The sequence below is a fragment of the Eschrichtius robustus genome, chromosome 14 (assembly GCF_028021215.1).
Source record: "Eschrichtius robustus isolate mEscRob2 chromosome 14, mEscRob2.pri, whole genome shotgun sequence".
NCBI classification, from domain to species: Eukaryota; Metazoa; Chordata; class Mammalia; order Artiodactyla; family Eschrichtiidae; genus Eschrichtius; species Eschrichtius robustus.
This window is the reverse complement of record NC_090837.1, coordinates 92,813,337-92,836,164: the sequence shown is the minus strand read 5'-3', so window position 1 is coordinate 92,836,164 and position 22,828 is coordinate 92,813,337. Positions and strand designations below refer to the sequence as shown.

Sequence of the window (22,828 nt, the reverse complement as noted above, 5' to 3'; positions counted from 1 at the left end):
TGCGTATATGGATTAGCCTGATACTTTGATTAATGAGCTCTTAGAAACAAAGCTTTTTTAACAGTCCTTCTGGGCTTAGGTAAAGGATGGAGGGAAGGGCAGGGCCTTCCCTCCCTTGGATGAGAAGGTGGAGATGGGAAACACCATCATAGGAACAGTCCTCTTAGAAGAGAGAACCCGGGCCTCAGGCCCTGCCGCTTGCACAGATCAGTTCCGTGCAGGCGCCCTGGCAGCACTCCACCTTTGTACTGAGGGGACAGGTCTGAAGATCTGGGAGGGGCCTCATCTAGGGGCAGTGCCACTACTAGAATCTTGGAAAGTAGAAAAATTAGCAAGTGTCAAGAGGGTTGGCACATCTTCCTGAAGTTCTCCAGTATTATTTTTTAAATACAGTTGTATGTAGGCTTCTTACCTCATGTAGGTTATTTTGAAAAGTCATATTCAACTGAATTGAAAGAAATCTGTGAGTTGCCTGACAGGTCAACACAATTCTTATTTCAAGTTAAAAAATTAAGCAGTGTGTGCATACAATCAAACGGTCATTTCTCTTTTTATGAAATCTGTTAGGGCTATGCCGACACAGAGGATCCTTTGGGTAACTGCATTCTCCTCCTAAGCAAAGCGAGTTCTGAGGCTGGTGAAGGGATTCTCCCCTGTACCACCTGGTTAAAGTCCATACTACGACTCCTGCTGGTGAAAAAGCCGTCGTAAGTACAGCAGAGTCTACTGAGTGTGAAAGATGAACGGGAATGTTCTAGGAACGGGCAGTAATTGTATCAAACAGTATAGAACCAAAGGAGGTAGAGGAAAGTGATTCTCTTACCAGACAGAGACGGGGAGCTAATGGCTGGAACTAACCCGGTGAAGGTCTTTTGGACACTTTCTGAGACGCTCTGTCCGTCCTCCAGCCTTGCTGTCGGGTCAGCCTGTGTTAACGGCATCGCTGCCCTCAGTGCTGTTCATAGCGCTGCTGCGGGCAGGGAGGGGAGCCGTGCAGAGAAACAGATCGCAAAAACCATAGGGCATTCACGTTGTCTTCTCTCCTTAGAGGTTGTTAGTCTCCTGGAGTGCAACTTTTCTAATTAAATACTTGTTCTGAAAATTAAAGTTTTTCATGAAACTGTAGTGGACCAGTTGCCTCATATACCAGGGTATGCGTGTATTTTAATCTTGTTTAGCTTGTCCTCTTATTTGGGAAACTGAAAAAGTGTCCTTTCCTCTACCATTAGTGTAAGTGTCATTTTAACTAAAAGAAAAGAAGGAGAGAAAGATTGTCTTCCTTCCCTCTCCGTCAGTGCAACATGAATCTTGTGTTATTCTCTTTAGGTAGCAGTGGTTAGATTTTCTCTCACTGAGAAGAGAAAAAAAGCTTAGAGTAAAGACGGATAAGCAGTGATGAAGAGAAAGTGTCGGTTGAAAAGGCTAGGAGAAACAGACAGATGTTCTTTTGACAATGGATAATTTTGTTTTCCCCATACTTACATCAGGATAATGCAGTGGCTTATTTATAAACAGATGACCAGACTAAAAATTAAGGAAGTAGGTGAAATGAACTAAAACATTAAGAGAATGGCAGGAGGAAAGTCAGAGGAGATTGTAAGGGCACATGCGTCGTGCGGAGAGGAAAGTTGTGGGTGATGCAGGAAGCAGAGGGGCAGACGGGGTTTTTGTGCTTGTGCTCGGGGATTGGCTTCTGCAAGTGTCCCCGTTGACCCTGGGCAGTGTCTTTATTAATGTGCTAGTGTAGTATTCCTTACCCCAAGTTTGGTGATGTAACACAATAGGTGTATATTTTCGGTTCACCTTTGGGGGCCCAAAGTCTCCAGGTAAACAGAAACACTCCTATCAGGCAGGACATTCTAAGGGCTTAGAGATCCCCTCCCAGGAGCCAAGGGCAAGGCCAGACCTCTCTTTGGGTAAGGTAATTCTCAATTACACAGAACTTAAAGCAGTCTAAATTACATATTTGTTTTCATCGTTTGACTAGTTCTACCCCATCTCACCAGGCCATAAACTCCATTAGGCAGGAACCCCATCCATTGGCTAATCTTTACATCCTCAGAACTTCATTGAGAACCTTGGGCATAAATATGCTCAAAATGTATTTGTTGAAAGAAATAAGTATAGAGAAATAATCGCACCACGGTGCTCATGCTAAACCTAAAGGCTAAATTTATCTACCGGAGGAGGAGATGCATTAAAGACATGCTTTACATACCCCACTGTAGGCTTTTGCCTGGGGCTGGTGGCTGTCTCTGCACTGAGGAGCCGCGATGTTAATACAGAGGCGCTGGCACGACGGGGGGGGGGGGGGGGGGGGGCGTCGTGCGGGTGTCTGCCTGTTCTGAGCTTCCCTGAGTCACAGCAGATGGGAGACGGAGGCTTGCCTGGCTCCCACACCCTCTTGGAGTAAATATTTGCCCCCAAAGACGATATCTGTTAGTAACACAGTAAATTCCCGCTTTCTCTAGATTTGGTAAGCCCTTGAGAACCATGGTGGGCAATGGAACCTAGCAGCGCACAACACAGACACGACGCTGCCCTTCCAGAATTGGGCGTGTGATTGAGAAGAGAGACCTTACCGGTTATACTTTATTATTAATTGTAATACAGTGAGATCAGTGTTACGATGGGGGACTTCAGGGGGACAGGACTTGGCCTCTGCTGCGGTAGGGACGCCTCCCCGAGCGTGCAGGTTTTAATCGTAGTCTCACAAGTAGTGCCTAAAGCCTGCAACTTGTATTACTGCTTAGAATTTGCCCAGTGTCCGTGTAGTTCCAGAACCTGGCTCAGTAACTCATTGCTGCGCGTCCACTCAATGGTTTTTCTGTTCTTCCATTTCATTGTCTAGTGCATGCAGTATTTAACCTTTTCTTGAAATCGTCTACCTCCCCACTCAGTGCTCAACTGACCTTGATGCTAATCCATTCCGGATAAAATAGAATTCTGATGGGAACCAAAAGTATTTGTATTTTCATATTTGAGGGGATCTATTTCACCCCCAGTATCTCGCTTTAGCTGTTAGTATGATTACTCTCCTGGAGGTTCGACCCGTTGTTTGGGCTCTGCTCATGGGTCTGTGATAGTTTTTATGACTGAGATACATCACTAGACTTGGAGTCAGGAGCTAGGATTTTTAACTTGCAGACCGACTTACTGGAGCTGAGGTGATATTGACAGTGAAGTTTGTAGTCTCAGTGAGTCTGCACCTTCACTTGTAATGATTGATTATTCTTTATTTCTGCTGCTTATTCATAAATGTAAAATGCAAGAATAACTGTAGTTATACACTAAGTATTTTAATAGAAAAAGTAAAATGTCATCAGTAATGTCAGTATAAGCATAGCTAATTATTGTGTTGATTTGTAATAATTCTTTGTGTTATGGGCCTTTATAATTTCTATACATTTGTATATTACAAAATGTTGACTTAAAGACTTTGTTTCTTCAGGGTCCGGATGCTGGCATTAAAGCTTTTAGCAAGTCACCTTACAAGGGAAGAGGGGGCGGATACCAAGCGCCCTTCAATCGATGCCAGAGTTCTCTCCAGAGTTACTAATTTATTTATTGTGAAAAAGCCTATTGAACTCAAGTTGGATGACAGAAGAGAACTGATTATTAAGGTGATCATAACTTTCAAGTTTATTTATTCATAACTGTGTGGTTATTTGATATATTTTATGTCACATTTTTCAGTTTGTGTTATGTACGGGAGAGGGAGCGAAATGGTGGCTTCACGTGTGGTTTTTCCTGCCTAGTGTGAAGTTGTGTCCTGGCCTTTTCTGGCTCCTGGATACATTTATTTATTGAACAGATATTTCTTGAGTGCCTACTATATGCCAGCCGTCGTGTCCCTTTTCATTCAGAATATACGCTGGAAATGCAAATTAATTTGAGTAGTATCTTAAATACAACATAAGGCTAATCTAGTGGAAAGAAATTCTCTGATGACTCTTAAAAACAAACATCACTGACATAAAATTATTCTTCTTTTTCTTCTGTTGGAAATTGCCTGTAATGCTAAAAAAGAAAATATTAACGATGATAAAAGTTTTCAGCCTCTTCATTACAGGAAAAATAATATAGAAGGCAAGGGCAGTTTCTTTTAAATGTTACAGTGGTTCTGAGTTTTTTTTGTTAATCTCTTTTCTAAATCTTTGGCTTTTTCCCCCTCTTAAGAGGTGTAGCCTTCATCTCCCTGTCTGTCCAGGACTGCACCCAAATCATCGCGGTCTGATGTAGGATCAGATAAAGCAAGCTGTCTGTTATCTTCATTGCTTCATTCCTGTGTTTTATAGCTTCTCCTGTGATTCCAAGTGTGCAGTCTGGCAGTTTTCTTTAAGTTTAGACCAGCTCCCGAGGCCTGTGGTAGAGCCACATGCAACACAACGGATTTTTTAAAACAGGGAAACACATTCAGTGTTCTTCTAACCTAAGTGTTCGGGGCCATTTGATGGCCCTCGCAGGAGGATTGGAGAACCTTCCATGGGCCACATACCAGGTCCTGCTGGGGAATTCCTGCGTGCTGAGCCACTGGTATCACTACTGTGCCCTGTGCGTCGTGTGGAGGAAGGTGGAGTGGGGTTCTAGAACTCTCTTTCCTGAGTCCACATTAGGGCTGCAGATGGCAGTGGCTTGGAGAAAGGAGGGGTGTGCTCTCTGTCCTTTTCTCTCCCCCTTTCCTGCTGTGTTTTGCCTCCTCAGACTCTGTCCCGGCAGGAAGTGACAGTCAGGGACTGCTATTGGGGGACTTGGTCAGAGTGCTGGGCAGCAAGCCCCAGAGAGCTGTCTGCTTCAGGGTCCCTAAGAGGGGGAAGCAGAGAGGCCCAAGGGAATTCCAGCTGGTGGCTTCGGGGAGCAGCAGAGAAATCCCAAGCCACGTGTCTGGGGTTGCTGTTCTCAGGCTAGCCTGGAACTACCTGTAGTGATGTTGTGTAACTTGGATGGTTAATGGGTTATGAATGGCTTCCTAGCGGAAATGTACGTTAAGAGGAGAGGCTTATTTGACATGATGGCTCTTTGTTTTAGATCCTAACTCCCTCTCTGACCTAGCACATCATTGTTGCAAATGTAAATATATCAGTTACTTAAATAAGTTGGCCTTCGAGCTTTTGTTTTTATAACTGTAGACTTTTACTGGAGAATTGGAAGTAGATGAAAAACATTTTTTTTTTTTTCAGTTGGAGACTGTTGAAAAGGTATATGACATCTTTATCTCAGACGATATTGATCTTATTTTGAGAAAGTCAGCCGCAGAACAGTTAGCTGTGATCATGCAAGGTAATGTCTTTTAAGGAAAATGCTGCTGAGAATGGAATTTTAGATTGCTGTGTGTAGTAGTACTGGGGGTTGGCAAACTATGGTTTGTAGGCCAGTCTGGCCTGTGGCCTGTTTTTCTCTTGCAGCCTTCAAGTTAAGGGTGGTTTTTACATTTTTAACAAAGAATACGCGACAAAGGCCATATGCGGCCAGCAAAGCCCAACACATTTACTGTCTAGTTCCTTAAAGAAAAAGTTTGCTGACCCCTGGTCTAGATTATTGTTGTTTGACCTGTGGAATGTCATTTGATAAAATTATCTTTCTTCTGAAATGTTGATATAATTCTAACAGTAAATTGCTTGCTCCTTTCTCAGTTTACCTAGTATATGATATTTCAGTTTGTTCCATCTTGCTTAGAGAAATCAATCAAATCGTACTTTGTGGGTAGGTAAGACAAAAATACTGCACAGTACTATGTATTTTCTTTAAAAGTTTATTTTTAAAAACAACTACTAAAATTTACTCTTAGCTTTGTTTGTAGTGTTGTTATTCTTTGAGTTTTTAATTTTTTCCTATATGTGATGTATGTAATTTATCTTTAATGTTTGAGAGAAGTAATGTTGCATTTACATAAAAATATTTTTTTTAACTTGGAAGGTGGGGTATGATGAATATTCCCATCCTGACATTAGTGGAAACTGGGATGAGAGAGTAATTTGAAAGATCATATTCAACATATTTGTGGTTTTAATAACAATAATAGAGACTACAGAAAATAAGGCTCAAGCAAATGTGGAGAGCCTTGGCTAAGAAGATTAAAGAAAACTTAGAGGGTATTCTTTCGGTATTGTTTAACATTTCAGAAATAAAAAGCTCATAATTTTGGTATGCACTATATGGGAGGGTAGTGGAAACTACCTTTTTAAAGTGGCAGCTAAAGGTAGTTACAGTGAAAGCTACAAATTAAATATCAACTTTATATTTGTACGTTTTTCTCAATGAGAATGTAGGAGTACAAACTAAGAAAATTTGTGTGCAAGTTGTGAAATACTTGTAACTAATCTATAAGCAACTAGAGATTTTGGTGCTAGTGATATCTAGTACCTGTGTGTGTGTGTGTGTGTGTGTGTGTCTGTCTGTCTGTCTGTCTGTCTTAGTCTGTTTGGGCTGCTATAATAGAATACCATAGACTGGGTGGCTTATAAACAACAGAAATTTATTCTCACAGTTCTGGAGGCTGCAAGTCCAAGATTAAGGCGCTGCAGATTCAGTGTCTGGTGAGGGCCTGCTTCTTGGTTCATAGGTGACTGTCTTCTCCCTGTGTCCTCACATGGAGAAGGGGCAACAAAGCTCTCCTCTTTTTATAAGGACACCGATCTCATTCAGCAGGGCTCCACCCTCATGACCTCATGACCTCCCGAAGGCCCCACCTCCACGTACCACCACACTGGGGATTAGGTTTCAAACATGTGAGTTCTGTGGGGACACAAACATTTAGACTGCTCAGTGTACACACACACCCCCCCACATGTATATGTTTATTAAAAAAGAGGTCATATTCTCTAGAAATATCTAGAGTATGTTACAGACCCTTTCTTTTATATTTGCTATTAACAGTTTGAGGTTAAAGATCTTGTATTAATATTGATAGAAAAATGCAAGTCGTATTTACGCATTAGCTTGGGGAGAATTCTAAACATTTTGAGATGATGGATTTGGAAAGGAGAAGAAATGTCCATGAAAGAACATAAAATAATTTTCCATGTACAAATAAAAGTGTTCATTTGTATACTTAAAATTCTAGTTCTTTTCAGAATCTGAGCTAGTTCATTTAATTATTCTTCTTGAATAGTTTTTTTTTATATTACCAGAAGTAAGATGTGCTTGTTACTTAAAAGTTTTCAAGTTGTTCAGATGTGTATAAAGTAAAAAGTTTAAAGTGTCCTCCTCTAATTTTCAACACTAAGTGTAATTATTTTTAAAAGTTTGAAAGTTGTGTGGCTGTCTATTCTATTTTTAAAACTATAGAAAATGTTCTTTAACTTTTAGTAACTTTTTTTTTTTGGTCTACAGATATTAAAATGCATGCTATGGTGAAAAAATTATGCTTAACTGACAAGATAATTGAGTATTTAAATGAATGTGTGAGTCAGGATGGTGAGGTAAGACATATTTTTACAGATTGGTTTTTTTGTCAATTAAATTTGAAATGAATTCAACTGGATTTGGATGAGTACTTGGAGTTTCAATCTTGAGTAACATCCACTGCTTTGTTCATTTTTTTTATTTCTAAAAGTGAGGTCTCTAAAGGAAAACCTTAAAATTTCTATTAGATGTATAAGCAGAAGTATATACAAAACATACTTTCAGTGGAAAATCTTAATATTTGCATTTTAGTTTCACACAATTTTGATGAAAAAGCATGACGTTTAGAACAAGACAATGTTACAGTATATTTTATCTCACCTTAGAATTGATAAAAATTAATAACTGTGTTTTCCCCTGCTGACCAGGTGGTAGAGTGTCTAGTTCAGCCAAGCCTCACGCTCCTGAGGAAGGTTCTCTGTGCTGACCCAGTCCTGCGTGTTTCCCTCTCCCAACAACCTTCTCTCTTGACCCTGCTATTCAGAGGTAAATAAAATACATTCTGACAGTAATGAGAGCAATCTTAAGCTTTAACTGTTTATTCTTTAACTGTAGGTAACATTTACTTTCCGCTTTACTAACACAATAACAAAGTTTATTAGTGAATATGCCACTAAAAAAACCCATTGCAGTGGGAAATGTTTAACACTTTTGTGGGAATTTTCTTAAAATCCTGTTACAGAGTAGACCTTAGAGCTGAGAAGGGCTGAAGCCTCTGATCGCTCTCTGCACTTGATGTAGCTGTCGTTTGGTGCTCAGGCGGTCAGTTCTTACCTGTGGAGAGAGAGAGCGCTGCAGCTGCTGTCACTGTTGCCTCTTTCCAGTGTCTGTTTCCTCATTCTTGTTTTGTTTGTGCCTTTAGATCTGACGCTTTGCTGTTATAACTGGTTATGTCCTTAAACTGGCATTCAGAGTGTATAGACTCAGCTTGTGGGGAGTGGGAACTAGACCATCCTGAATGACTCTGAGCATTAACTTATTACATTTCATAAAGTGTGATTTTTTTTTAACCTTTTTCAGTTTGGTTGTAATTGAGTAATGTATTTAGGTGGAAAAATTCCATGTTATTTTTTTCTCTTTTTTTTCCTCTTCTTTTCTGACTGTTCTCAATAGAGAGCTTGGTAACATTCTGTGCTATTTTCTTTCCTAGAAATGTAGGCCATTGCTTTTAAATATTCTACAAGAGACATCTTGAGCAAATGTCTCGATATGCTTAACCTTGTCAATTATCAGGCATGTAAGAGATTAATGATATTTATGTTCAAAATATTATGAGTCATTTTATTTTAGCATTTTCTTCTCTTCTAATGGCTTCTGCTTGCCAAGTGAATAGGACACAGTTTAAGTAACATTGATAAAGGTTCAAACCAGGTAAAGTTCTAAAGAGACTCAATGTGTTCGGCTTCATAAATTTTGAATAGTGTGTAAAATTTTACAAGTGTTTTTTTTAGATTGATGTGGAAGAGTAGCAGTTATGGATCTCTAGTTTTCTTTTGTCTTGTTAATAATTGTCTTCCTATTAACCTCATTCAGTAGAATTTAGTTCCTAGTTTACCTTTTCAGTTATAATTTTGATTTAAATTATTCAAGCAATCAATTACTTATGAGCACCTACTAGATTCAAAGACATTTTCTAAGGCAACATAATCTGTACCCTTTTAATACTTTTTCGATCTCATTGATGTTTCCAAAAATTACTTAAGTGAGCCTGAAAATGAATTATAATATCTCTCATTAATGAATTTAGGGCAAAATTAGTTTTTTAACTAGGTACTCAACAAGGAAAATTAATTCCTCAGCAAACATTTATTGAGTGCGTACTATGTGCTAGGCCAGTAGTGTCTGTATCCTCCAAACCTACCAGATCAGAAACTCTGTTTTAACAAGCCCTGCAGAGATTTGCATAGATTTGAAAGTTGAGAGCCACTGTTTTAGTGATGTCAGTTTATCTGGGTTAACGTCGCATTTCTCTGAGAACGGCATCTCTTCTTTTCGAGTTAAGATATTTTAAATTTGAAGTTCATTCTTTCTAGAGGTAAAAATATTTTATAAAGTTGTGCTTCTTTTTATTTACAGTTTCCTTGATATTTCATGAAGATTGTACCGTCGTGACTGAAGTTGGAGCATTATTTTGTCTTCTGTTATTTGATGAAGTATCAAGAATGGATATGTGGTGAGCTATAAGAGTTTTAAAAGGTTTTTACTCTGAATTGTCTGTCTGAGTTTCTGTTGCAGTCTTATAGCAGTGCATGGAAATTTCTGACTTAGGAAGCTTATGCTTTCCATGGTAGATATACATGGTACGATTTTTGGTTTGAATAGCAGTATTATGCACGTTGGCTCAAAAAGTCACCCTGAACTTTTATTGTTGAACATTACTAAGTACAAAATTTGATAATTACTATAGTAAGTTTTATCATTAATACGTTTTTTGGTATATACTCTCAATTTTGTGTGTTTTTTCTTTAATATTTCATAAAAAAACCTTGGGGAGGATGTTTAGGATGTAATATCTGATTAACACTGACCCTGAGCAGGATCAGTGGGAGAGAGACACAGAGGCCACCTGCCAGTACAGCGTCTGCATGGTATGAATCATTTATTATATGGACTTCTTAAAGAAAAGCATAATTTGCTCTTCAAAAGCAAATCTGGGTAGTAGCACCATGTCATAACTATACTAAATGACAGAACCAAATGCAACTCTTGATTTGAGTTTCAGTCAAGGAAGCAAAGCAAGTTGTGTTTCTTAGACAAAACGATGGTCTACTCAGTTGTTTCTTTCCTTTTGTGTTTCTTTTGTGAAATAGGTCTGATAATCCTTCCAATAAACCTTCTTCACCATCAGTCTTCAGTTTGCCTGTTTCAGTTTCTAGAAGGTAAAGAATTTATTTCTTTGATTTTTCTCAAAGATAAAATACTGTTACAGAAAGGGAAATCAAGATCTATAATTTGTTAAAAGTTTTCATCTAGCGTTTCATCATATGACTTGTAATGCTTTAATGTTTCCTTCATGGTGGTGCTTCTGAAAGTTCAGTAAGTGTACATCCCTGTCGCCAAGTTTTTATTTTGATATTGTTCAAGTCTACACAAAACTTGAAAGAACTATATAGTGAACACTTGCATACCCTTCAGCCTAGATTCAGCAACTGTTAACACATGGGTCTGCTTTTCTGTCTTTCTCTCTCTCTCTCAATACATTTATTTATTTTTATGTAATCTTTTTCCCCAACCCATTTAAATATAAGTTTCAGACATAATTTTACTACCCTCCCAATTATTCCAGCATGTACCTCCTTAAATTAAGGACATTATCCTACATAACCACTGTACCATGAATGGTCACATCTAAGAAAATTAAAAATAATTCTGTAACATGATCCAGTTTCTCCAATTATATCCCAAATATCTTCTATAGATTTTTTTTTTTAAATGCAGGATCCAATCAAGATCATGAATTGCATTTGGTTTTCATGTCTCTCTAGACTTTTTAAAAAGTAAATTGTTTTCATTGAAGTATAAGATACATAAAGTTTACAAATCCCGAATTTTTCCAGATAAATACACCCATGTAACTAACATGTAGATTAAGGTACAAAATATCACTAGCATGCCAGAAACCACTTTTGTGCTTCCTTATTACCTTCCAGCACCCACAAAGATAATTCTATTTTCATTTCTGTTATTATACATTGTTCTTGAACTTTATAAAGTATATTCTTGCATTTGCCTTCTTTTGCTCAACTTGGGGAGATTTGTCCATGTCATTGCGTGAAGCAGTATTTGATTTATTTTCATTTTTGTGTAGTATTCTGTGTAAGAATATACAGCCGTGTAGTTACCATTCTATCACTGATGGACATTTGGTTTGTTTTCTGTTTGGGGCTATTATGAATAATGACCGCTAAAAATATTCTTGAACACATATGGATCAGAGGATATTTATATGTTTAGCTTTAGTAGATGCTACCAAGCAGTATTCCAGAGTGGTGTACTGGTTTACATTCCTGCAGCAGTGTAGTGGTCCCAGATGCTGCACACCCCCTCCAGCTCTTGGTATTGACATCACCCACTATCCTTTTATATACATATATATATGAATGAATGTTCATAACAGCTTTATGTATAGTAACCAAAAGCTTGAAACACCCCAAATGTCCAACAGCAAGGAGAATTGATAAATGAACTGTGCTATACTCACACAGTGAAACACTATACAACATTTAAAAACTACTTTTCACACAACAACATGAGTCTCATAGACATAGGGTTTATGACATAATCATAGACATAATGTGAAAAAAGCCACAAAAGAATATATACTGTATATTCCATTTATTTAAAGTTCACCAACAAAGTTGATCTCTGGTGAGAGAAATCAGAATAGGTAACAATAGTAGTTACCTCTTGGAAGAGGGCTAGGAGAGTAATTGACAAGAAAAGGGAACAAAGAAACTTTCTGAGGGGATGGAAATGTTCTGTGTTTTATTCTGGGTGGTGGTTACACAAATGAACACATATATAAAAATTCATCAGGCTGTACACTTAAAATCTGTGTATGTTAAAGGTAAGAAAATTATATCTTAATACAACTATGATTAATTTAAAAATAACATTTTATAGCTTGCTAGATATTATTACATGTAGTATAATCATTTTCACTGCTGTACAATACTCTTGTTAGACGATACCACAGATTATTCATTCTCCTGTCATGGGGTATTTGGGTTGATTCTGGGTTTTTGCTCCTGTATACATCCCTGTAAACATTATGTATCTCCTGGGATATGTGTCCAATAGTTCCTCTTGGATATATCCTTAGGAATGAAATTCTTTAGTTGTAGACATCACATTCTTCATGGTCTTTAGGTTTGGCTAAATAATAAAACACACACGACAGTAGGTCATGCTTGAAGTGTGATTACCCGTGTGGGTGCTGGGGGCTGTCTTGGCATAGGAGGCCCACGTCCCGATAGAAAATGTGATCTCTAGGAAGCATGCTGTGGGCATAACGTCCAGGTCCCCGCAAGGCACGTCCTGTATGAGAGCCACAGCACTCAGGGATGCTGAGAGCTGTGGCTTCCCACTGTACATTTACACACAGGTGTGGGTTCTTTGCACACCTCCCAGTCCAGATGCAGGGAGTGAGTGTCACCATAAGCAAAGCGGTTTAGTAAAATTGTTGGCATTCCATATCTATTTGGTTATCCTGGGGAAAAGGGTCAGAGAGTTACCTTAAGATCGAGGTTGTCCATAGAGAAGAAATGTCAACAGTAATTTCTTTACACATAGTAATGTCATTTTAAAAATTGTCGTCCACATGGTGGGTGTGTAGTGGTTTCTCAAACTGGTCATGATGTAATACCCTTTGCTTTTTATTATTTTCTTCCTTCTGTGTTCTTCAGGTGTAATTTGCAGTACATTTTATAACTTATTAAAAGCTTGACCATTGATTGACAGCCTTAACTCTTTTCATTTAGTGCAAGTCCTTTCAAGGAGGCTCTTGTGTCCTTTTGACATGGCTTCACAAGCCTTTTAGTACATTCTTGCTTTCTGGCATGAAGAGATGTCCACGGTTCACCTTTGATTTCCCTATTTCAGACCTAGCATTAGCCATTTCTCTAAGGAGCCCTGGTTACTTCTAAGGAAAATTCCAATTTTTAAAATTTATTATCTTTTAAAAAATTATTCAGCTTCATTTATATACAGAAGTCTACCTTAGCCTCTTTTTTTTTGAGATGCATGAAATGAAAAAGCACACTAAATTTCCCCTTAAAAATCCTACCCAATTGTGTTTCTCTAATATTAGTTACAAATACGTGAATTAGGGGTTTGGGATATGTTTTATAAGCAAAATTATTCTTTAACATTTGAGATGCTAGGCACTGCAGTCCTGCTAAGCAGTATTAAATTAACATTAACTAGTTTAAGAGATACTGCTATTGAATCTTTTCTTAGATCTAAAAATATTTCTGGGTTCTCTTGGTGACACACAGTGATGGAGTTTATTGATGGTGCAACTGTGTTCTCAAGTGAAAATAGTAAGTTGTGATTCTGTCACTTAGTGACCCCTGTGAACGTAAGCAATTCATTTAGCCTCTTTAAGGCTCATTTTGATCGTCTGTAAAATGGATTTCATGGTGCCATGCCATGTAACTGTGAATGAAAGGTAGATAACATACAGTGTGTAGCATAAAGTAGACATTTGTGTTTCAGCTGAACACCTTGTGTGTGTGGTTCACTGTAGCCATGGGCCTCGACTTCAAGGGGCGTCAGTCATCTCTGCAAACAACCCTAATACAACACAGAGTATGGTAAGTCCTCAGGAAAGAAGTTTAATCAGGTGTTTTTGAAAGTTTAGAGGATGGCAAAAGAATAAAGCATGGTAACTGTTCAAAACTGGGACCATGAGAGAGATCTTTGTATTGCTGTAGAATGGGAGGCGTAGAACTAGCCCTCATTTGTGGCTCATTCTTTTGAGTAGCATTTAAGAATTTAAAAGTATGTAATTTTTTTTATACATTTTCTTTAGGTATCATCTACCAGTACATGTACTTGGCCACCATGCTGTGAGTCCTTACTCCATAGTTTTGCCGTTATCTGCTGATTGTTTGGCCTTGAAGCCGGTCTCAGATATGCTGAGAATAGCTTGGAACCTATCATGGTATCATGGGAGTGATAATCTGTTGAAGCAAATGAACTCTGAAACTAAAATCCAAGAGTAAGCTGTTACATGTAGTAGAAAAGCATTCACATCTACCTAATTATGATTAATTAGCTAGGCCTTATTTTTCCTTTAGGTCAAGTAGCTTTTTTACTTTTTAACGTCTGACCCTGCTTTCTCACTAAAGATTATAATTTTTACTTTGTTTTAAAGATTACATGTCATTCATTACTTTTTAAAAACTGTCACACAAAGAAATTTAAATTAAAAAGCATTGTGCTCTATGCTGTTTTGGAGATTATATAAAGTTTGGTTAGTTAACAGATGTAATTCACTAGAAAAAGTGCTCTGGGTTAGGGTAGAAGCTCAGTAAATACATATGTGAATTTCGTTATCGTCACTGGGGTGATGACGATGATGATGACTTTTAAATACCTCAGTATTCTAATCTGTCAGTACTTTCTCATTTGAATGGAGATTATATTTCTGTAAGCAGGAAAATGTCAATATAAACATCCTCATGCTAGTGTGAAACCCTAATAGTGACAGATACACATCAGATTTTCTTTTGGCTGTGAGTCACCCTTAAATTAAAAGGAAACAGAACAGAATTTGGGGGAGACAGTTTATAATAAAAATAATTGTGAGCTTTTATTTAATAGCTTTATGTTGCTCTTTCTTTTTTTCTTTTTGTTTAGATTTTTAGATACATTGAAGTTATCCACTGAGGACACCCTTACTCTGAAGCTGACACACACAGCAAGTGGACTGAAGGACTGTCTCCACTCCATTGTTCAGGCTGCAGCCCACAGGGAAGTGAGGGCTGCTCTCACGAGGATGAGTTTTTATCTTCTGAATGACAGATTGTCTTTCAAGGGTGGCACTGGCCCATGTGGGATTACCTTGAAGTCCTTGTCTTGGCACACCACACTAAACAGGTCAGTGTCAGCTCAAGCCTGCTGGTTTCAGAGGCCTGGATGGAATTGTATTTGGGTTCATCTCCACATGTTTGAAGATAGGAGCATGTGTTCTTATTGTTGGTATCATGAGAGAAATGCTTTTTAGAAAGAAAAATTTAAGGATTTTTATTATCTGTAATACAGGTCTAATAATAGCAAAAGAGACAATTTTAACATAATTACTGCATTTTGGACTTATTAATAAATTGTTATAATTTTTACAAATATTATTATTATATTTTTATATCCTAACATAGCAAATCTTATTTTTTATCTCACAGAAGTAAATGATTAGGATAAGGCATGGGTAAACAAACTGTTTATTCCTGTCCATATTGTATCAATAAATGAGCTGAGACATCAGGGAACTGATTAAAGGCTTGGTAACTCTGGCTGTTTTGTTTTGCTTTCTTTCTGTTCTTTAGTAAATTATCTCATTTTTCTTTTTACTCTGAATTTCATGAAGTTGATAGCCATGTGGAGGTCCTTTAGTAGTTATTGGGAAGGCCCTGGCTTGTAAATTTAACACGTTTAACTGGTAGCAGATGGCTGCATTTGAAATAAGACTGATAAGCAGCCGTTGCCAGCAGTTTTACATTTTAGTCTTCATGTGACTTTTGTATAAAATGTATAACTCTCTATTAAACGGAAAGTGTGCCATTTTCAAAATGCAAGGTTATTTGAGTTTCTAAAATGTGGGCTCTTATTTAGTGTAGCTCTCACAATTCGGATACCTAGTTTACCTTTTTCAGTGGTGTGCTGTAGCCAGCTAGGACTGCCTTGTGAGAGAGGTGATGGTTAAATTATCTGGATTTTTGCAAGTTAGTCGTTAAACACAACCACTCTTAAAATTGAACTTTGTAAACTTACAATTAAATAAATTATATGAAAAATAAAGATAATGATTATGCAGAGTCATGGCTTCCTAATTATTTTACAACATTTTACTATTATCTGTGCTCTCGATGTTATTTATATGGATTCTGTCTGTGCTGTGGAAATGCTGTATAATGGTGTGCTGCAGTGCCTGTCTCCACAGCTGTGCGGTAGATTGGAGGATTGCAGTCAGCCATGGTGGGGTATTTACACTATGGCAATTGGCAAACACAGCAAATCAGCACCCCACTTCTCAGCCAGTTGTTAAATACTTAGCCGCACGCCACTTACTTTATAGAACTAGAAACCATGATTACTGTCTTCTTTATTGTAGGTTTTTACAAGTACTTCCTGCTTGCACTGAAGATGAGAAACTGCTAATAGATATCATACATTTTCTAAATAAGTTATTGAAGGAACAAAGAAAAAATGTATCCGTAGAACTTCTAAACTGGCTTCTCGAATTACTTCTTAGACATGTAAGTGTTGTTCAGGAATTTGAATTTTAGGTTTGACAAATGATATATTTGTAAAAATCATTAATACTGTATATGAAAATATGGAAAAGTATGATTTTTACATAGCCCATGTTTAGCCAAGTAGTCCTTACGTTGTAATAGATGGCTTTTAGCAATATGCCTTCCTGACGTGATTGTTACTAGGTTTAAGTTAAAAGTCTGTAGACTAAATGGGACCTTCAGTCTTGGCGTTTAATGAAACCTGTTCTGTATGTGAGCTTTCAGCAGCAGCTGTATTCTTTTTTTTTTGAATGATTATTTTATTTTATTTATTTATTTATTTATTTAAACATCTTTATTGAAGTATAATTGCTTTACAATGGTGTGTTAGTTTCTGCTTTATAACAAAGTGAATCAGTTATACATATACATATGTATATGTATAGCTGTATTCTTAAGTGAGGATCTTGGAGTGGGGGAGTTCAAGTAGGGATGTGGAGGGGCAGTGAGACAAGCCTGGAGGCAGTGAGGGATAGTGACGGTGAGGTTGGAAGGACTCAGTCAGACTGTGCTCAGGTTTCATGTAAGTTTACTGTAGTGTTTACCCGTCCAGCCCCCCGACTACTCTCTACTTTTTGTAGCTGACTGTGTTCTGAGAAACTTGCCAAGAACCCAGGAAGCTAGCTTGTTTTTTTATCATTGGCCTGTATTTTTTTTTTTTTTTTTTTTTTGCAAATACTATATGGATTTACTTAACCTGGTGAAGATAAACCTTCACACAAACAATCACGAAAAAAACACATTAAATTTAGAAAAAAGGGCCTAAGCTGAAATAGAAGATAATAGACCTTATAAAACAAATATAGTTCATTATATGTTAATACATTTGCAAAGCTCATTTAAAGACATGATTTTCTATAAAAATGCAAGGTGCTAATATAATGTAAGTTAGAAATTCTAATTGAGAATACTTTTAAAAGTATTTATAGATATAAAAAATACAGTATGTATATGAATGTTTATATGTGTATAAAGCTTGTTTAGATGTTTATTATTTTCTGCCTTATTGTGGATTGGTGAAAATAGGGACTGCTTCATTCACCATTGCATACCCAGCGTCTACCATAGTGCCTTGCACATAGTGAGCTCTCAATAAACATTTATTAACTCACTAGTAAACATATCACTTTAAGGAAGCTATGTAGTTAATTACAAGAAACACACATAACCTTAATTTTGTAACATGTTAAAATACAACAAATGGAAACTATAAATTCCTAGAACTGTAATTGCTGAGTCAGTTACAAGTTGCAAAGATACACGTGTATATGTGTTTGTATTGAGGTTTGTTTTTTTTTTTTAAATAGGTAACTCTTATTTTGAATGATACGATGATTTTCATGATTGGGGCTTTTTTGTTTTCCGTGAATTGTCCCTTGACGCCCTTGCTAGTTTTGCCCCACAATTAGGTTTCTAGTCTTCTCTCGCACGTGTGTGCTCAAACACGCTGTCTCTCTCTCTTTCGTTTTTGGTAACAGAGGAGCCCTTCATAAATTAGAGAGATTAGCCCTTTATCTGTGATATGAGTTGCAAATGTTTTTTTCTTGTCATTAGTCTTCTGACCTTACTGTATCTTGGACTTATTTTCCTATTTTATAGTACTTAAATTGTGTTCCATGATCATAATTTCCACATTTAGGTATAGTGCTACAGGTGTGTGTGTGTGTGTGTGTGTGTGTGTGTACGAATGAGAGAAACCTGACTTCTCACCACCTTGACCGTTACCACTCTAGGCCGAGCCGTCACCGCCCTTCTCCCAGGTTATTGTTAGGTCTTCCAGCCTCCACCCGTGCTGCCTGTGCTTCTCAAGACGGCTGCCACAGGGATCTTAAACTGAAGTCACATCATGTCCCTGTTCTCAGAATCCTCCACCAGCTTCCTCTCGTTCAGATTAAGCTCCATAGGCTACAAGGCTCTATTTGAGCTTGATTCTGAGTATCTTTCTGACTTTCTCTCCTACCACTGTACTCCACTCCTTCTTTTCCAGCCACATTGGCCTCTGGTTGTTTTTCACACACCGCACTCATAGCTCCCTTTGCATTTCTTTTTCTCTCTGGCTGGAATGCTCTTCCCCTAGATATCTATACAGCTGACTACCGCACTTGATTCAGTGCTCTGTTCAGATGTTAGTCATCCTTATCTGTCATAGTGTAGCATTTCTCCATGCCCGACTCTCTGTGCCTTCTTAATCCTATTTTACGTTTCTTCATTGTACTTATCGCTCCCACTTGCAGAATATCTTTGTTCATTTTCTTTCTACCCCAGCCCACCCCACTAGAATGTGGGCAGTGGGAGGACAGGTTATGTTGTTTGTTTCATTCACTGCCATGTTATTTTTGTGTAGTCATATTTATAGGATTTTTTTATAGTTTCTAAATTATGTGTCTTCTTGGAAAGATCTTCTGTTTTCCAGAGTTTTGAGAAAACACTCTCATGTTTTCTTTTTTTTTTTTAATTATTATTTATTTATTTATTTATTTATTTATGGCTGTGTTGGGTCTTCGTTTCTGTGTGAGGGCTTTCTCTAATTGCGGCAAGCGGGGGCCACTCTTCATCGCGGTGCGCGGGCCTCTCACTATCGCGGCCTCTCTTGTTGTGGAGCACAGGCTACATATGCGCACAGGCTCCAGACGCGCAGGCTCAGTAATTGTGGCTCACGGGCCTAGTTGCTCCGCGGCATGTGGGATCCTCCCAGACCAGGGCTCGAACCCGTGTCCCCTGCATTGGCAGGCAGACTCTCAACCACTGCGCCACCAGGGAAGCCCCTCATGTTTTCTTTTATGATACTTAAGGTTTTATTTTTGTTTACATCTTTATTCATCTGGAATTTCTTATGATGTAGATTATTTTTTTTAATGGTTAGCAATTTTCTCATGTCATGTCTACCCCTGATTTGAATTGGCACCATTTTTTAAAACCATAAACTGATTTCCTATATATGCATGACTCTTTGATTGAACGTTGTATTATGTTCCTTTGATATGCCTGTATTTTTCTGAAGAACTACATTTTTAAATTATCATAGCAAATTTTTCCTTAATAAAATTTATTTTTTATATTTTTCTCTGGCCATTTCACTTCTATTTTCATTTTGTGAAACTTATGACAGAACATTTGTCCAGTAGGAGGGCATTTATATGTGAATTTTATTGGTTTCTGTATGTATGGCAAGAAATACCTTAAGCATAGTTAAAAAGACATGATAAACTGAGAAAATTATTTATAACACAAATGAGAGACAACATACTAATTTCCTTAAATTATAATTTTTGAGTCCTTAATAAGATGATTGCACTTCCAGGGTACATAGATTTATTGTTCAGTAAAGTTTGCTCTTCTGTTACTTTCCCAAGGATGATTTCAAAGTACTGTATTTACTTCTATTTTCTCTTATCTTTTAATTATTAAAAAAATTAAGGAAGCATTCAGAGGCAGTTTTTTTCTGGATATTTTTAATAAAGCGAACAGGAAAACCTATTGTCATAGTTCTTTCAGCTTTAAGACCTGCTTAAATATTTTATAGATTAGACATTAAAACATTATTAAAATAATGTCCATGAAGCTTTTCCTCTGAATGAGTTTTTTGATAAATTGATTTTTGATCTATAGATTTTTTATAACTTCATAATTTTTTTACTCATTTTAAAAAAAGAATAACCTCTAAAGCAGTCTCCTCCTTCGGGTAGAATTCTTGTACACTGGGAGCTGTGGTTGCTTTGGTTTGTGAAAATAACAGATATATAGTGGGCTTTGATTTTAGAATCTTTTCTTGAAAATCTGTGCAATAGTTGAATGTTTGCATATGACTGTAAATAGTATATAGCAATAGAAAAATTAAAATATACGTACCTAAACTGTGTAACTATAACTAGATAGTTAAAACTTTACGTTTAAACGATTATGAATTTTGTAGTATGTCATGAGTGCTGGTACATATTGCATAATTTATTCATAGTTTTGAAATTAAAATGAAATTTCTACAGGACTCTAGATGATTGTACTGTAATTTTTTTTTTAAAATAAATTTATTTATTTATTTATTTTTGACTGTGTTGGGTCTTCGTTTCTGTGCGAGGGCTTTCTCTAGTTGTGGCGAGCGGGGACCATGCTTCATCGCGGTGCGCGGGCCTCTTACTGTCGCGGCCTCTCTTGTTGTGGAGCACAGGCTCCAGATGCGCAGGCTCAGTAGTTGTGGCTCACGGGCTTAGCTGCTCCGCGGCATGTGGGATCTTCCCAGACCAGGGCTCGAACCCGTGTCCCTTGCATTGGCAGGCGGATTCTTAACCACTGTGCCACCAGGGAAGCCCTGTACTGTAATTTTAATGCAGCTTTAGGAAAGGATTTTTGGTATAATTAGTTTGTTTGACTTTGTATGGTATCAAAGCTGTCTTTGGAGAGCTCTTACCTTGTCTCATATATTATCATCACTAGTGTTATAAATAATAGGAATACTTTTAAGGGTGAGTAAAGTGGACTTAAGCATCCACTATCAGGAGAGTTTACTCTCTAAATATCATGCTACGAGGATTAAATTATTAAGCGTTTTGTAACAACCAATGTTCAAAATAAAAGAAGCATGAAAATAGAAAGTCAAAAAGTGACTTTTACAGTTTATCATCTGAAGTGGGTAAAATAAATGAGAAATGGCTTAAGAAGGTCAGTAAAATAGCATTTCCAAAGGAATTGTTTTGAATGTATGGACATAACATATGAAGATGTGCAAAAGTGATGGTGGCAAAAAGAAAATTAGACAGAAATGAATACCTGATCAAGCAGAAGAATGCCTAAAAGATATATAAAGAAAAATTAGCTAACTTACCGAGGGAAGATACAGAAACTTTCTCTTGTGAAAATTTTGTCTACATGTTTTATCAAAACTTTCATTTATTACAAGCATTTTACGTACTTAAGGAATTTTTTGTACTGCTAATTTATATTTTAATGTATTGATATTTTGTTAGTATATAAAATAACTGAGAAGTGCTGAATTTGAATGCATTTCTTTTCAGAATGAGTTTTTGATGGAAGTTTATCAAAGTGGGGCCATACTTTTTTCAGGGGGGACCATTCAGAACTACACAGCACATGTCTGTCTGTTGTCGGACTTCCACAGGGTCATGTGCACTCAGAGTTCACAGAGGGCGTTGTCCATCCTACTATTGTAGGTTGCTGATGGATGGAAAATTGGATATGATGAGTGGTAACTCTGTGGGTAAAGAAAATGAGCCATCATTGCAGAAATTGTTGCCTTTTGGAGGTCAGCACTGATGAAATAATGGCCCACGTAGTTGGTTTAAAATTAGGATTGAATACTAATGTCTAAAGACAAAACCTTCAGATATGATTAAGTACTTGAGATCAGTAGGCATCAGTAGAGACATCTATTTCCTCTTGTTCTTGAGGAATGGTAATAAATCCCATATTTTAGAAGTGATGTTGCTGAGGTTCACTGAATCTTAATGTTAACATGTCAATCCAAGATATGTTATAAAGGGAAAAAGTCTCAGCAATTTACCTGCAAAAATAAGTTATTAATAGGATGAGATTCTTTGGAAGGGTCTTAGTTTTAGGTATATATTTACATACTGCTTCAATATATTAATATGTTAATCCATAGCTTCTACTTAATTTTTATATGTATATCAGAATTAATAATTGCTGATGGTAAAATTACATCTTACCAAGATGGGGTTTGCATTAAAAACAGCTCGCTCGGTTCGTCAGTATTTACGGGATTTAGAGGGAGTGTGGGTGTAAGTCAGCCTTTGGTTATTTGGGGCTAAGAATACTATAGAATATATATTTATTTTAATGATTTTATTAAATGTGTGTCTAGATTGTTTTATTCATGTATGAAACTTAGAAGTGGTAGTTGTGTTTTATGTAGTTTTACTTGAACCAAATGAGACACTTCTTGTTCAAGATGAAAGGAAAAGCTGAAAAAAAATGCTGCTTAGGTGTGAAACATAGTAAAGTAAGTTAAAGGTAAAGCATCTCTCCTCAGTATTTTCCAAAAGCTCTCAATTAGATTATTTTTAATTCTTTGTACCTGGTTGAAGTATACTGTACATACTACATAATGTAAACAACTTGGAATTTTCTTCCCATTTAAAAAATTTCTTTTCCTTAAAAAGAACGTAGTTATTTTTGAATTGAGTTCTTTAGGTGAAGGATGCCATGACAACAGTAATTACATTTTGATTTTATCTCTTTTTGAACGTTATAATATGCACTATTGATGTGACATAATGCTGGGGATGGAATGTTAACTGTCTCTGAAGTAAGATGGTCCTGAGGTTGAATTCTTGCTCTGCTCATTCATATGACTTTGGTTAAGTTACCTACCCTCTTCATGAACCTCTGTTTGCCCATGTATAAAATATGAAAATGCAAATCTTCTAGTTTAA

The 22,828-nt window shown here is 37.1% G+C and overlaps 1 protein-coding gene across 5 annotated transcripts in view; it reads left to right on the top strand.

Annotated features, from left to right (window-relative positions):
- The window catches only part of RTTN (rotatin), a 170,903-nt gene that overhangs the window by 40,376 nt on the left and 107,699 nt on the right, over nt 1–22,828 (top strand). For 4 of the 5 annotated variants that reach the window (XM_068563430.1, XM_068563431.1, XM_068563432.1 and 1 more), the window contains exons 17-26: nt 568–707; nt 3,452–3,623; nt 5,181–5,280; nt 7,333–7,421; nt 7,773–7,890; nt 9,481–9,577; nt 10,215–10,283; nt 13,937–14,125; nt 14,767–15,006; nt 16,238–16,382. In XM_068563430.1, the coding sequence (XP_068419531.1) occupies nt 568–707; nt 3,452–3,623; nt 5,181–5,280; nt 7,333–7,421; nt 7,773–7,890; nt 9,481–9,577; nt 10,215–10,283; nt 13,937–14,125; nt 14,767–15,006; nt 16,238–16,382 (1,359 nt within the window). Of the gene's footprint in view, nt 1–567; nt 708–2,496; nt 2,585–3,451; nt 3,624–5,180; nt 5,281–7,332; nt 7,422–7,772; nt 7,891–9,480; nt 9,578–10,214; nt 10,284–13,936; nt 14,126–14,766; nt 15,007–16,237; nt 16,383–22,828 lie in introns of those variants that run through there. The other variant, XM_068563433.1, reaches the window with a different exon arrangement.